The sequence below is a fragment of the Vigna unguiculata genome, chromosome 4, assembly GCF_037176805.1.
Source record: "Vigna unguiculata cultivar grain cowpea cultivar isolate G323 ecotype 2 chromosome 4, ASM3717680v1, whole genome shotgun sequence".
In the NCBI taxonomy this organism is placed as follows: Eukaryota; Viridiplantae; Streptophyta; class Magnoliopsida; order Fabales; family Fabaceae; genus Vigna; species Vigna unguiculata.
Genome location: NC_140795.1, coordinates 10,310,174 through 10,325,240, shown reverse-complemented (window position 1 = coordinate 10,325,240; position 15,067 = coordinate 10,310,174). Strand labels below are relative to the sequence as shown.

At 31.6% G+C, this 15,067-nt stretch overlaps 1 protein-coding gene and 2 pseudogenes across 2 annotated transcripts; all 3 read left to right on the top strand.

Moving 5' to 3' along the window:
- The first annotated feature begins 418 nt into the window (after window positions 1-418).
- On the top strand, window positions 419-2,695 carry LOC114171933 (uncharacterized). Its single transcript, XM_028056705.2, has 4 exons — window positions 419-601; window positions 678-816; window positions 901-1,100; window positions 1,204-2,695. The coding sequence occupies exons 1-4, from the start codon at window positions 524-526 to the stop codon at window positions 2,524-2,526; spliced, it is 1,740 nt and encodes a 579-aa protein (XP_027912506.2). The 5' UTR covers window positions 419-523; the 3' UTR covers window positions 2,527-2,695.
- A 5,531-nt stretch (window positions 2,696-8,226) lies between these two features.
- On the top strand, window positions 8,227-9,645 carry LOC146886764 (uncharacterized; annotated as a pseudogene).
- A 2,824-nt stretch (window positions 9,646-12,469) lies between these two features.
- Window positions 12,470-13,415, top strand: LOC114181039 (uncharacterized; annotated as a pseudogene). Its single transcript, XR_014994221.1, has 4 exons — window positions 12,470-12,730; window positions 12,824-13,036; window positions 13,125-13,237; window positions 13,293-13,415. The product of XR_014994221.1 is annotated as an uncharacterized LOC114181039 (transcript).
- Window positions 13,416-15,067: the final 1,652 nt, after the last annotated feature.

Below are 15,067 nucleotides of genomic sequence, written 5' to 3'. Positions count from 1 at the left end.
AACGTTATGAAAGCTTGTAAACTTTTAAATTGTAGAATATTTTGCTACTTTTATTTTATATTTAATTCAATTTTTCAATAGTATTTGTTTCACTGTTTGTTTTATTCCTAATGTTCTATTTATATCTATTCATATTGTGTTTAATAATGAAAACTAAATACAATGTGTTCATGCTCCAATGAAATAATTACTTCATTAATAATTTACAGGAAAAAAATAATTATTTGTTTAAAAGTTTAAGAAAACCATTGATTAATAAACGTTAATTTATAATTTTAAAGCCAATTTATTAATTAAGTTTAATAATTAATTAATTAATTAATATTAATTTAAGGCAATAAAACTAAATATGGATAATGATTTTGTATTAAATGGATATAGTGGGTGGTTGTGGTTAACAAATACAAAGGTTCGGTTGTGAGTGGTTTTGTTTCATAAATTGATTCAATCAGATTGTTGTTATTCCAATGAAATTGTAATCGCAAATGATAAGATCTTGGTGTTAGAAGGTGAGAAGAGCGAGATGTTGAGCTTGGTGAAGAAGACTTTCTATTCTAACAAAGGAATTTTTCTTCGTGAACTTATCATCAATGCTTCTAATGTAAGTTATCATTTAAATTTGATTTTCTATTTGTAAATTTTTGGTAATTGTTATTGATTACGATATGTATGCACAGGCTTTGGATGAAATCCAATTTGAGAGGCTCACAAAAACAAATATTTTAAATAATGATGAACTAATTGTTAGATTAATCATTCACAAGGCTAACAAAACACTTTCTATCATCGACAATGGTATTGGCATGACCAAAGCAGGTAGGTAGGTGGTGATATTTCACTTTCATTTGCATTGCATTGTCATTAATTGTATTCACATGTGTGTGTGTGTGTTTGTTTTAGATTTGGTCGATAATTTGGGTGTTGGCTTCTACTCTACTTATTTGGTTGCTCATAAGGTTATCCTCACCTCCAAGCATAATGACCATGACCAATATATTTGGGAATCTCAACCTAGTTCCTCTTGCTTTTTAACCACGGATATCAATGACCAACGACTCCCCAGGGGAACTAAAATTACCCTTTTCCTCAAGGATGATCAAGTACAGAAATTAAGTCATTCCATATTTTAAATCATTTCTTTTGTTTAATTTAAGTCATTCTCATGATTTGTTATATATTTTGTTCACTTATTATTGTCAATAGTCAGAGTATTTGGAGGAGACCACCATCAAGAATCTCATTAGCAAAGATTGCCAACAAATTACCCATCCTATTTACCTTTGGAGCGAGAACACCAAAGACCATTGGAAACTTATTAACATTTGGTTGCACGACCAAGAGATGGACAATAAATTTGTGGCTCAAAATCTTGGCAAACACTTACCAGATCATCTTGCATTCAACATTCTTTTCAAATTGTCATTGAAATCTCTTAAAAGATTTGGATGCATATGCAAATCATGGGCTCTCTTGTTGGAAAATCCTAATTTCATGAACCTCTTTTACAATAACTTCATATCTAACCAAAACTCTTATTTTGATGATAGCTCTCTCCTACTATGCCTCGGTCCAAATTACGACCAATATAATGATGAGTCTTCCTTATATTCACTTTTTGGTATGAAGTTTCAGAATTCGACAATATTAAATTGGCCAAATCCACGTATAGAAGGTCATTCTCCTGGAGTTTATATTTTGGGTTCTTCTAGTATTAATGGAATTATTTGCCTCTACCTAGAAGCAACAGACATTGTGTATTTATGGAATCCTTCTACCAATGAATGTAAGGTCACTGCGCCCAGCCCAGTTTCGGATGTACGATATGATTTCGATGTTGTGATTGAATATGAAGGATTTGGTTATGATATTGCTAGAGATGATTATAAAGTGATTAGAAAAATAGGTTATTATGCACAAGGAAACTTGGTTGAAAATAATCATAACGAATGGGAATATGACCGGTTTTGGGAGATTTATAGCCTAAGAAGCAATTCTTGGAGGAAACTTAATATCGAATTTCTTAACTGTCAAGGTATTAATAATAGATTCTATTTAGAGGGAATGTGTCATTGGTTATGTAACAATGGCGATGAAGGATATTTGGTTTCGTTTGACATAAGCAATGAGGTATGTTATACAACCCTCACACCCTTAGATATACCCACAAAAACATACAATGATTTCAATTTCTGTTTGGTGATGAGACACTTATTTCTCTTAAATGGGTCAATTGCTTTAATGTCAAGTTATAAAGACACAACTATATTTTACATATCAATTTTGGTTGAAGTTGGCAAGAAGGAAACATGGACTAAACTCTTTACTATTGGACCTTTACCGTCACTTTCGTTTCCTATTGGAACAAGTAATATGGGCAATATACTCTTCGAAACAAATGATGGTGAACTAGCTTGGTTTGACTTAAGAACCAACCTGATTGAGAAGCTTGGTGTCAACGTACAAAATCGTGATTGCCAAATAATACTTTATAAGAAAAGTCTTTCCAATAGAAGGATAAATACTTAGTGTTTTTTTTTGTTTTCACCTAAATGACTTATGACTACTTATATTAGAGTTTTCTCCTACAAATATCCTAAGTGGCTTGTGAATTTCTCATTGTAGTTCTCTCGGTTTATGCCCCCTTTATGGCTAAGTGGAAACTATAAATAAAATACAACCAATCATTGTAATGGAATTTTGTATCACTGTTATTTGTGAATATAGCCAACTATCCTATGATAGTGTTAAATTGTCATCAATTTTATTATTATTATTTATTCAAATCTTCCTAGAAGTATGTGCCAATGTTCCTTCTTAAATTTTAGGAAAAGGTCGGGTGTTCAATGTGTGAACCATTCACTTGAATTACTTTTACATCTCATGTTGATTTTTAAAATATAGATTGAAGTTTGTTTTGTTTAAAATACTTTAACTAAGTGAGTTAGTTAGTGCTGAATTAGAATACATATAAATTATCTATTTAAATTAACCAACTTCTTATTATGAATTATTATATTTATTTATTTTCTTACTTTAAGAATCCAAAATCTTATTTATTAAGATTAATGAAAGTAATCAAATATTAATGGCTAACGTATTACTAGTTCATGTTAATAAGAATATGTAAACATTTTTCTCTCTCGTCCACTTTATCACCAAGTCAAATCTGTAACTTCTAATAATGAAGTTAGATAATTTGAATTGATAAGAAATTCAAATTCTATTTGAAAAGAATGGAATTGTAAAAGAAAATATTTTATGGAATTAAACATTGTATCACACATAGCCGATTCACCCAAATAATAATAATAAACGATCACCACATCTATATCAAAGATAATTCAGGTAGTCGGCCTAGCCTGACCTAAGCCTAACCGGCCTAAACCGATAACCTAAGCCATTAAAGGAATAGCCAGCCTAAGACGACGTACGAACAATGGCGGCATAAGCCGCTAAAGGGGTAATCGGTCTACATCGACCACTCTAAGAAACTTGATGAAATCAAAACACTCCTAATCAGTAAGCCCACAATAATCAGGACTAAGGGCCTGGGCTAGGGCCCAGACCCACCTATGGCCCAAACCAGGGCCTAACCCATGGAATGGTCAAACATAATTAATAAGCTATAAATATACATGAACCCCACGAATTAAAGGTGCGCATTCATTACTTCCCTAATCATCTGATTTGACTTTCTCTGAAATTTTGCTGACTTGAGCTTTAGAGTCCCTTCTGCAGGTAACCCCTCCCGGGTCCAAGCAGACATATGCCAACCGGAAAGAGGCCTACTAAGGAGATGGCGGACTATGGGTAAGGTGTTACTTATGCCTGACTCATCTTATTTGTTCTCTGCAGGAACAAACATGATTTAATTTAGGATTTTATTTGATTTCACTATATGTAATTTGAAATGAATTTATGTATACAACACAATATGGTTTATATTATTTTTATTGAGAATTATAAATGTGTGTTTTGTATTACTCGTAATACAATGCATTGTAGAAAATAAGAGAACAAATAGTTATAAGATATAACAATAAATATATATTATTTTCTTAAAAGCAAAAGAAAACTAACAAACTAATATCTTATTCCATGTCAAATTGATTACTAAAATTACAATTTAATAATAAAATTATCTCATGAAACTTACGTGACGTGTTTATAAATTGGGTAATGAATCAAGTTTTAAATGTTTTGAAAGAATAAACTAACATGATACGAAGTGTTCTTCCCCAAAAATGAGTACAAATATCTAAGGTGGAAAAGATGCAATGTTTTAACTTTTCTGAAGATTGATCACCAACTTAAATGAAGAATGCTAACGTGAAATCTACTTGTAGAAGATTTTCCGACACCGAAAAAAAGTATGGGCAAAAGAAATTATTATTATTATATTATATTATATTACTGAGTACGAGAATCAAATGAGTACTTCTTTTGGTATATATAGGTCTTTTTTAGCCTATGCTGAAGTAATCAAGACATTTCAAAATAAATGAGAGATATAATTGTTCAATGAATATTTGTAGTTAAATTAATTATTAACATATGTATATGCATAAATATCTGAGTCATAAAGAATAATTGTTGAACTTTGATAAAGATTGTCAAGGGTAAATCTACTTGTAAAAAGTTTTCCAACACTAAAAAAAGTATACACTACAAAAAATTTTGTTAAATACAAGAGTTATTTGAAGTATAAATTGGCAGTTATGACTGCCATATTTTGTGGGTATGGTGGTACGGGTACCGCCATATATCCTGCCGCCACAATGCATAATATGGCAGTATTCGACGAAACGTCGCAACACCCACCTTTTAATGCACTGTGCAAATAATAGCAGTTCAGACCACCATATTTTGTGCACGTTGGCAGTTAAAACTGTCCTAATTTGTTTATTTTAAAAGAATTCAAATGTCAAATACGACACATAGAAATTTCTTTATTTTCACTATACTAACGTGTTATACGACGTTTTAACTTCCATAATTTGAATATGAAATTATTATTATTTTTATTTAATTATTTATTTAACCTGCTTTCCATTAATATTTAACCTATTTTCCATAAAATTAGAAAAAGTAAAAAATTCACATAGATAACATTTTGATCATTAATATTTTCGTTCATAATTCATATTAAAAAGGTTGATATCATCCAACACCATCCAAAAGTTTGCATGTACGTTTACATATTGAATACAAAAACCATAATAGATCAGACACATTATTATAATACATTTTGCTAAACTTCTATAGTTATGTTCCTAACTAGTATTTTTTGTCCCGCTTGATCTTCTTATGTCAATAGGTGATGGAGCACCACTTCCAACATCTGGCCTAGAATAGAAAAAAAAACTTATAAGTTATTAAAATTCAAATGGGTATTATAACAAACTTATGTAATTTCTTAAATAAACTATTAAATTTTACTCATTTTCCTTGTTCAGGAACTTGTCATCCATATTTGTCGATGTTGCACTACATGAAGCAAAATTTGTACCATTTAACCTTGTATTGGTTTGCTTAAGTGTAAGTCATCTCATAGGTTGAACTACTTGATGAAGAGAAAGGTGTTTTTCTCACCAAATATCTTAAGTTTTTCCTAGAGTGCATAACTCTTGAATAAGTGACTATCAAAAAGAAATTAGAATTGAATCAAATCATGAAGCAAGCTTTAAGCACATACTTATATTCTAAAAGGGTCCAATTGGAGAGAATGACTCATGTAAACCAGAAAAGAAAAAGGTCATGACATATATAACATCCCGATTTTTTTTGGATGTTACAGAAAGATATAAAATGAGCATTTTTAGCGGAACGATTATCGATAAAATGAACTTAAGAAAAAAAATTATAATTTAATCTATTAAAAACGTAGTTCGAACGTCCATTGTCTAAAAGTTTTGAAAAACAAATGTAAGGCCCACTTACTTTTACGCCTTATTTTAAAAAGCCATTCCAAATCAGATGGGCCTAGGGCTGGCTCAAAGGATAAAACCCAACCCTAAGTTTGCCCTAACTCACTCATTCTACTCTTTCAGAAAACCTTAGAGCTGTAGTCGTCTCCCTCTCTGCTAAGGTTTTGCTTCCATTGTTACGTTGAACTAGGAGGACTCGTTGCTCCACATAAGTATCTCTTCCTAGCTCGTACTGATCCACATTAATCATCCTTCGTATTTCTAGTTAGGGTTTCTTGTTAACCCGTTTCTTGGTTATGTTCCACTTTATTTCAACCCTTTAGTTCGTTCCTAGAGCTGTTGTGCTCGTCGTCGTGTCGTCGAGGCGTAGTTGAGAAGCACTTGATTTTAAAAGCATTTCCCACAAAATATGTTATATGGAATCTTCATGGTGAGAAACAAATAGAAGATATTTCTAGTAATGAAGATGATATACAAGAGGCATTTCATTATGAAAATCCAATGGAAACAATGATCAATGAAGCATTTGGGCACTATAGGCAAGAAGGTACTAATCTAGGCAAAACACAACCATTGGGTGTAGATGATGTTTTGAATGAAAGGCCAAAGGAGGATCATAATGAGTTTATTGAGTTTCTCAATGATAGAAATCAAACATTGTGTGACGGGAGCAAGTACACAAAATTAGAGTTTGTAATCAAATTATATCACATCAAGGTTTTGTGTGGATTAACTGACAAGGCAATGACTATGATCCTAGATTTGTTAAAAGATGCATTTAATGAAGCAAACTTGCCTATTTCTTTTTATGAGGCTAAGAAAACCGTCAACAAACTTGGTCTTAACTATACCAAAATAGATGCATGTCCAAATGATTGTATGTTATATTTAAGAGATGATGAAAAAGATTTGTAAACATGCAAACATGCAAACGTTGCGGTACATCTAGATGGAACCCAAAGAAGAAAAAAATCAACCTGCAAAAGTTTTGCGTTACTTTCCATTGAAGGGACAAGGATGAGATGGCATTCTTTAGAGAACTAGGATGGGTTCATAAGGCATCCAAGGGACAGTGAGGCATGGAAAACATTTAGTTTATTGCATCCTGAGTTTGGTTCTGATCCTCGAAATGTTCGTTTAGGCCTTGCTAGTGATGGTTTTAATCTTTTTGGTACTATGAGTTCTACTTATAGTATTTGGCCAGTGTTTTTAATTCCATGCAATCTTCCACCATGGATATGTATAAAGCATACTTCATTGATCCTATCCATGATCATTCCAGGCAAGTAAATGCCAGGAAATAATATTGATGTGTACTTACAACCCCTTGTTGATGTGTTACGTGAGCTATAAAATGATGGTGTGGAGACCTTTGATTCTTCATTGAATGAAACTTTTAGGATGCGAGTAGCTCTTATGTGGAAAATTAGTGACTTTCCTGGCCTAGTCATTTTATCTGGTTGGAACACACAGGTTTAGCTTGCCCTACTTGTAACTTTGATGCAAAACCTTGTCGTCTCCCTAATAGTAAGAAGTTGTGTTTTATGGGGCATCGTCGCTTTTTGAGTAGAAATCATAAATTTAGATTGAATCGTGTTCGCTTTGATGGAAGCACTGAAACAAGGAATCCACCACTAAAATTATCAGGATCTGACATTTTTAGGCAAGTTGAAAATATTAATGTTACATTTGGGAGAGGAGTAATTTTGGATGGTAGAGGAAAAAGATCTAGAGAAGAAGTTAAACAATGGAAAAAAAGAAGCATTTTCTTTGAACTTCCGTATTGGGAGTCTAATTTGTTACGCCATAATTTAGATTTCATGCATATTGAAAAAAAAAGTATTTGACAATTTGGTATATACTTTGTTAAATGAAAAGCCTAAATCCAAAGACAATGTAAATGCTAGGAAAGATTTAAAGGAAATGGGCATAAGAGAGGATCTTTGGCCATATGATAATGGAAGATATCATCTTGCTTTGTTTTCATTAACTCGTGATACCAAAAAGTTATTTCTCAAAACTTTGAAAAATGTTATAGTACCAGATGGTTACTCAAGTAACATTTCTAGATGTGTTGATGAGGTGCAAGAAAAAATATTCGGGCTAAAAAGTCACGATTTTCCATATTATTATGGAGTAATTACTACAGCTGGCAATACGTAATTTGTTACCAAACCATGTCACTACAAACTTGGTGGAGTTTTGCTCATTTTTTAAAGTCCTTTGTAGTAAAAGTTTAAATCCACAAGAACTTGAAATGCTTTAAGATCGCATTGTGCTAACACTTTGCCACTTAGAGATGTTATTCCCACCATCATTATTCACAGTTATGGTTCATTTAACTATCATCTAGTACAGGAAGCAAAACTTGGAGGTCTAGTTCATTATCGATATATGTATCCTATAAAAAGGTAATGCTTAGTGCTTTTAGATTAAGGTATCATTATCATAAATATCCAAGTTGTTTACTCTAATTATTTCTCATTATTGTAGGGAATTAGGTCATTTAAAGACCTTTGTACGAAACAAGGCGAAACCCAAAGGTTCTATAGCTGAGGGATACTTAGCTGAAGAGTCTCTTACCTTTTGTTCTAGATACATTGAAGATATAGAGACAAGGTTCAATAGACCAAGATGTGTTTGTGATAAAACAGGATGAGCCTTTTTTGTTATCTATCTTTCCACAAGGTGGGAAGCCAGTAGGAGGTTCTTCGAATTTTACTTTAACTCAGATGCAAAAACTACAAGCCCATCGATATGTGGTTTTAAATTGTGCAATAGTCACACCATTTGTTGAGTGAGTAATCTACATTAAGTGTGTGATTGTATTTAAACTAATTAAATTATATTAGTCATATTGTTTGATTATATATGTAGTCAATTTAGACAACTAATAAAAAGAAGTTCAAGGGGAAGGCGAGCTTCAACCACTAAGATCGAAACTAGAGTGTTTAAAGAGTTAGTTGATTGGTTTCAAAGGTGGGTGGGTTATCACATAGTACACTTTCTGTTATTTACTATGTTTTCTTTCAATTATGGCTAACATAACTTCTTTATTTAGATTATGAATCCAGAAACAACAAATACAATGTCTAATGACTTAAAGTTTCTAGCACGAGGTCCATTGGAAAATGCTAACAGATTTATTGCGTACAACATCAATGGGTTTAAATTTCAAACATTGACTCGAGATGAGGGATTGAGAACACAAAATAGTGGTGTGTTTTTAACATCTAATACAACTTGTGTATCAAGCAGTGTTGACAGGAACTTAAGGCAAGTAGACTTATCCTATTATGGAAAGTTGGAGGATATCATTGAGTTTAATTATTATGGTCAATTCAATGTTGTTCTTTTCAAGTGTAAGTCGGCAAATACTACACGAGAAAGAGGATATAAAAAGGATCAATGGAATTTTAATTGTGTTAACTTTGATAGACTAATTCATATTAGAGATCGTGAAGAACATGAACCTTATATTTTGGCATCTCAAGCACAGATGGTATATTATGTAGATGATGTGGTCAATAAAGGATGGACTGTTGTTGTGCATTTAAAGCCAAGAGATTTGTATGAAATGGGAGAAATAGTAAAAGAGGTATATGAAAATGAGCCATACCAAGATCAAGAGCTAGAGAAATATTATAGTAATGACAATGAATATGTGCAATTGGCTACAAACTATTTAGATGGTGATATCCTTGACTCAAATGTATGAGTTGAAAAAATAATTAGTAATAAATTTTTTCTTAAAGGTAATGATTTTTTATAGTCAAAGTTATTTTCAATGCATGTATACTCGACTCATGTTTAATTTCTTAATGTTATTTTCTTAAGGTGATTATATGTTGCTTCCTTTTGTCAATTTCAAGTTAGGAAGGACATATATATAAAGAACCTATAATAAAAAGTGTACTCTTTATTCTCTGGTTCTCTTTCTTCTCTAGTTCTCTTTCTTCTCTGGTTCTCTTCACAGGTTATAACTTATATACAGTTTCGTGCACTTCATTAGCTTCTAGAAAAGCATAACAAATCCTCATTATATACAGTTAGATAATATGTCATTATAGAATTTTCTCTAGAATTTTCTGCTTCATATTCTTTGTTGACTTTTCTCAATAATTAAGATGTTCACTAATTTGTCCTTGTAGAGTTTATAAACCTCATCTTGTCAGAATCGACTGAAGTCTACAACAGAGAGCATGTATTGAAGGCTCCACAAGTGGTTTCTTTTGTTTTCTATCCTTCTTCTCTTGCTCTAACCCTGGATGGTTAGAACTATGAGTCTCTTATTTTTTTTCTCTGCTACAAATTTTCTTCTATACTTTTTGTTTAGTTTTTTTTCCTTTTTGTGGGGGGAGAATAAATGCATTTTGGGTACTTTTTTAGCTTCCTTTTTCTCTGCTATAAATGCTCATTGTAAATGGACTGGTATCTATTGCCACCCTGGCGATCAACAGAGAGTTCGCATAATGTATGCAAACATCACATGCACTTCATTATGTTTCTTTTTTCCCCACTTTCTCAGTTGAGTATGACACTTTGTGTTTTGTTTTTCAAAAATCTGCCATACTTGCAACTTGGCATAATTTTATCTCATTGGTAAACTCAGTGGACTACAAAGACTGTAAGTAGAAAACAAGTTTCTCTCTTCATTGCTAAACTTACACATGAGACTTTTATCATTCTCATTCCATATGATGGCTTGCAATGAATCAAGGCACTTCATCATAACAACTTGCATGGAACCATTCCTAATGAACTTACCAATTGTTCTGATTTAAGAGCACTGTAAGTGAAATGGTTCACTCCTAAAGAAATATTTATTAATTTCCTATAAATTGCAGTGCTTTTATGTTATGTCCATGATGATGTGTCTCATCTGATTGTCTTCAAAGGTACTTGAGGGGTAACTTTTTCCAATGAGGCATACCGTCAAACATTGGAACTATTTCATATTTGAATATATTGTAATTCCTTGTTCCTTGCTTTTCTTTCTATTTCTTTATGATTCTTTGAACTTGCTTCTACACTTTATTCTCAGTTGCATTTAATTTATCTGGAATTTACTACATAATTTAAATACAAGGATTTATCCAGTAACTTATTGAAAGGTGCCATACCTTGCTTTATTGGCCGTCTCTCATAGTTGAAAATTTTGTAAGTTAGTGTAGCCTAAACCTCTTTGGCATAATGATATTAATAACTTTATGATTCATTTTTTCCTCCCTGTCTTAGGAACTTGACTATCAATTTCTTTTCTGGTGAAATTCCTAACTATGGAGTACTGAGCAACTTTAGCATATACTCGTATGTACACCTTCCTTTGCATGAACTTCTTCATGTTTGATGCTTTTGTTGGATAAAACACTTAACAAAAACATGGGGTTGTTTTATTTTTCTCTAACAAATGTCTTTGTTGAAATCAGCATTCCACTCTGGTTGTTTTAATGGTTTGACTGGCTAATAACATAACTTTTGAATAGTTTATGGCAGAAAAACCAATTTTGGTTGAGATGGAGTGACAAATAAACAAACACTTAGAGTTCATTGGAATTCAAATATAAACAAAACCAATATGTATTCATTTTTAATTGGAATCACCTAGTTCAAAAATCAGAATTGAGAAAAATTTCCCAAGACAAGACAAAAGTTTTATGATTTTTTTTTCAAGTGGCAACTCCAATTTCCAATACTAATATTTCATCCTTACTTAGTGGACCTATTATATGACCTATTAAGTAATAAATCTCCAATTTTGGTTGAACAACAATGTAATAGAGATACAGATCAAACAATTAGAGATGTGTTTAAATCAAATTTACCATAACAAAATTTTGTAGTTGGACATGAATAATAGAATTTTGGATTTTCTTGTTTTTTCTATTTCCATCTATGTTATTATGTTAATGTATTTGCACTATGAGCAACAAGTTGGTTCTATTATATGTGTACTTTTGTAATGACAAATTCATTGCATGTAAATAAGTCTGAGGGTACTCACCCTTGGATTTTCTTGGTTTTCCTGTTGTACTCCCCCATATTGAAAGTGATCAACCTGCAGGTAAGTCTCACCCTTGGATTTGATTTTCCTAAATACTATCTAATTTACTTGATTTAGAACTACCATACATATTAAAGAATTATGGTCATTGTTTTGTATGATAATCCCCATGCATTCTTTATATCTAGTTTTCATTGTTGTCATTCACTTTTGGTTTCTCATAAATATATGTAGCCATGCCAAAGGTGAAGCGTTTTCGAAATCCACAGAAATCATCACTTCAGCCTCCAACTAATTATTTACCATCAACAAATCCTGCACCAACAAATGAAACCTCATCACACACTTCAATGAGCACAACACCACCAGTAGATTCCTCATTGCCCACTGAGAACTCATAGCAACCTGAAACATCTACAAAACATGTTCAACGTGAATCTTCATCATATTGGACTGTTCATGCAATAAGTATATGTCATATTTATTTTTAAATGACCATAATTTTAAAAATTTTACTTATGGTTAAGTAAGTTGTTTTATGGTTAAAGACTTAGAAGGAGTTATCAAGAAAATTAAGGTGAAGGTCAGAGAAGTAAATAACTTAACTCGTGGGGAACGTATCATTGTGGACTTTGATGAGTTAGGCATGGAAATTGGTGAAGGACAAGGCGTGCTTGCAGGATATTGTGGTACATTGGCAATTGATTGTAATTTGTTTCCAATTAATTTTGAAAGATGGTCTGGGAAAATAGGCATGCCTGACACTTACTTCTTGGAATGCTTTAAGGAAATATTACAGGTATATCTTTATGCATGTATGACCTTATATCTTTTGTAAATGTTACATTTACTCAAATCTTTACTCACTAACTATGTCTTCTTTTTTCAAAAGCCTCGATTTTGTTTTAAGATTGGTGAAGCTAGTGCACAACGGTATTGCAAACTAACTCTTGGTAGGAAGTGGGTTGCACATAGGCAGAACTTATGCAATGAGTTCTATGATCCAACGAAAAGCAAAAAGGAAATCATAAGTAATGTGCCAAATGGTATAGACAGAACTCAATGGGCTCATTTTGTTACTTATCGTCTAAAACCGGAAACATTGGTACAAGTTACATTATTTTGAATGGTGTGAATTGTTTGTGTAGATATTTTTTTATTGTTGTGCGAACTTACAATTTTTTTGTTCATAGGAGATTTGTAAAAAAAATAGAGAAAATCGTAAAAGCAAGTAATTCCTCATACCGGTGGTTCTAAACCTATGTCAAGAAGAAGACATGAGATGGTAATGATATTAGTTAACATGGCACTTTACTATTTTTTAATTTTTACTATTTAACTTAACTTCTCTTTTTATTTAGTTTTTGGAAATTGGACAGCTGCCTAGTCGGGGAAAGTTATACATTGATACTTATAAAAGAAAGGATGGATCATTTGTGAATGATGCGACAAAGGCTATATCTGTTAGTTGTACCATAATATGATATCTTCGTGCATTTTCCTCCAATGTTTAGAGTTTTCACTACATATTGTTGTATGCCTATAAGAACAAATTGAAGTGGGTTTGACTCAAAGCACTAATGATGAATCAGAGGTTTCCCCTAATGATGTTGTTGGTAGAGTGTTAGGAGCAGCTCCTACTAACTCATTTAGAAATACAAGATTTTGACTTTCGGATATAAGCATTGCTTCATCTAGTGCTGCCACATCATCAACATCTTCTGATCAGTGGCAATAGAAGTACATTAATTTAGAATCCCAAATTCAAACCACCTTGCGTGCACTAAAAGCCTACATGATAATGAAGGAAGGAAAGATCCCTGATGAATTAACTCCCTGATGAGTACGTATTTTTGCCCTCATTTAATGTTTAATTCTGGGTATTTAATTGAATTTGTGTGCCTAAAGAGTGATTTAATTGATAATTCTGATAATTAGGTTGTTTGAGCTTGTGTGATAAAAATGTCTTAAAAAGTGATTTTTAGCTGCATAAATTATTTTTGGATATTTTAAAGTTTGTTGATGCAGCTGAAGTTAAGTTTTAAGCTCATTTAGAGGTGTGGAAATATATTGATTAAAGCTTCATGACACCTTAAAGATAAATCCAAGAATAAGAAATTATCAAAAGCACAAAAATTCAAGCCAAGCATTGCATGAAGACGGCAAGAAAAACTTGAAAAAGTGAAGAAGTTTGGCTAAACCAAGAAGAGAGGAACAAAAAAATTGGACCTTGCGATTTTCTTTATCTTTATGATAGAAGATAATTTGGGAAAAATATATCTTTAGATATTTTATTTGATATTTTTAAATAATTATCTTATTTAATTATATCAAAATATTAAAAGATATTAACTACCAAATCTTTTTAAATATGACAAGATCTTCTGGAATCTTTTTAGATCCACAACAAACAAATATATCTTGAAGATATTGGATTATTTAGAAGATAATTTGAGGAGATTGCAAAGGGTTGATTTGGAAAATTAATTCAAATATTAATTGGTGATAATTTATCATATATCTTTAAGTAATTAATTAATTTAATTATATTAGATATTGATATTATCAACCAACTATATTTGTCAAATAGTGTATATCTCTCTAAATATTTTTAAATATTTATATTTATCTTTATTTTAAAAGATATTTGAGAGATTTTAGCAACAGAAAAGTCCAGTCCAATTCCTATATAAAGAGACCAAGGGAGAAGCAGAAAACAAGCTCGGCACGTCGGAATTTAGGAACCCTTAGGGGGGCCTAATTTCTTTCTCTCTCTTTTCTTCTCTCTATTCTTCTTTTGTATTTCATGGATTGCTAAACTTCTTGGGTTGATTCCATTGTAATTTCATTATGGATTTTGAGGTTAGAATGAATTAATTTCTTTGTTCTTTTTATTATTGTTGAGGTTTTAATTTATCTATGTCTTTTATCTTTGAATCACATAAAAAGTAATGATTTTAAATCTATATGCATATTGATCATACGAGTCAAGGGTTTTTAAATTTAATTGAGACTTTACTTTGATTTTATTTAGAAACTTTCATATGATTAAATGAGTTTTTACCAATAATTGAGACTTTACTTTGATTAAAGGTATTTACTCTAACGAAAATTAATTGAGACTTTACTTTGATTA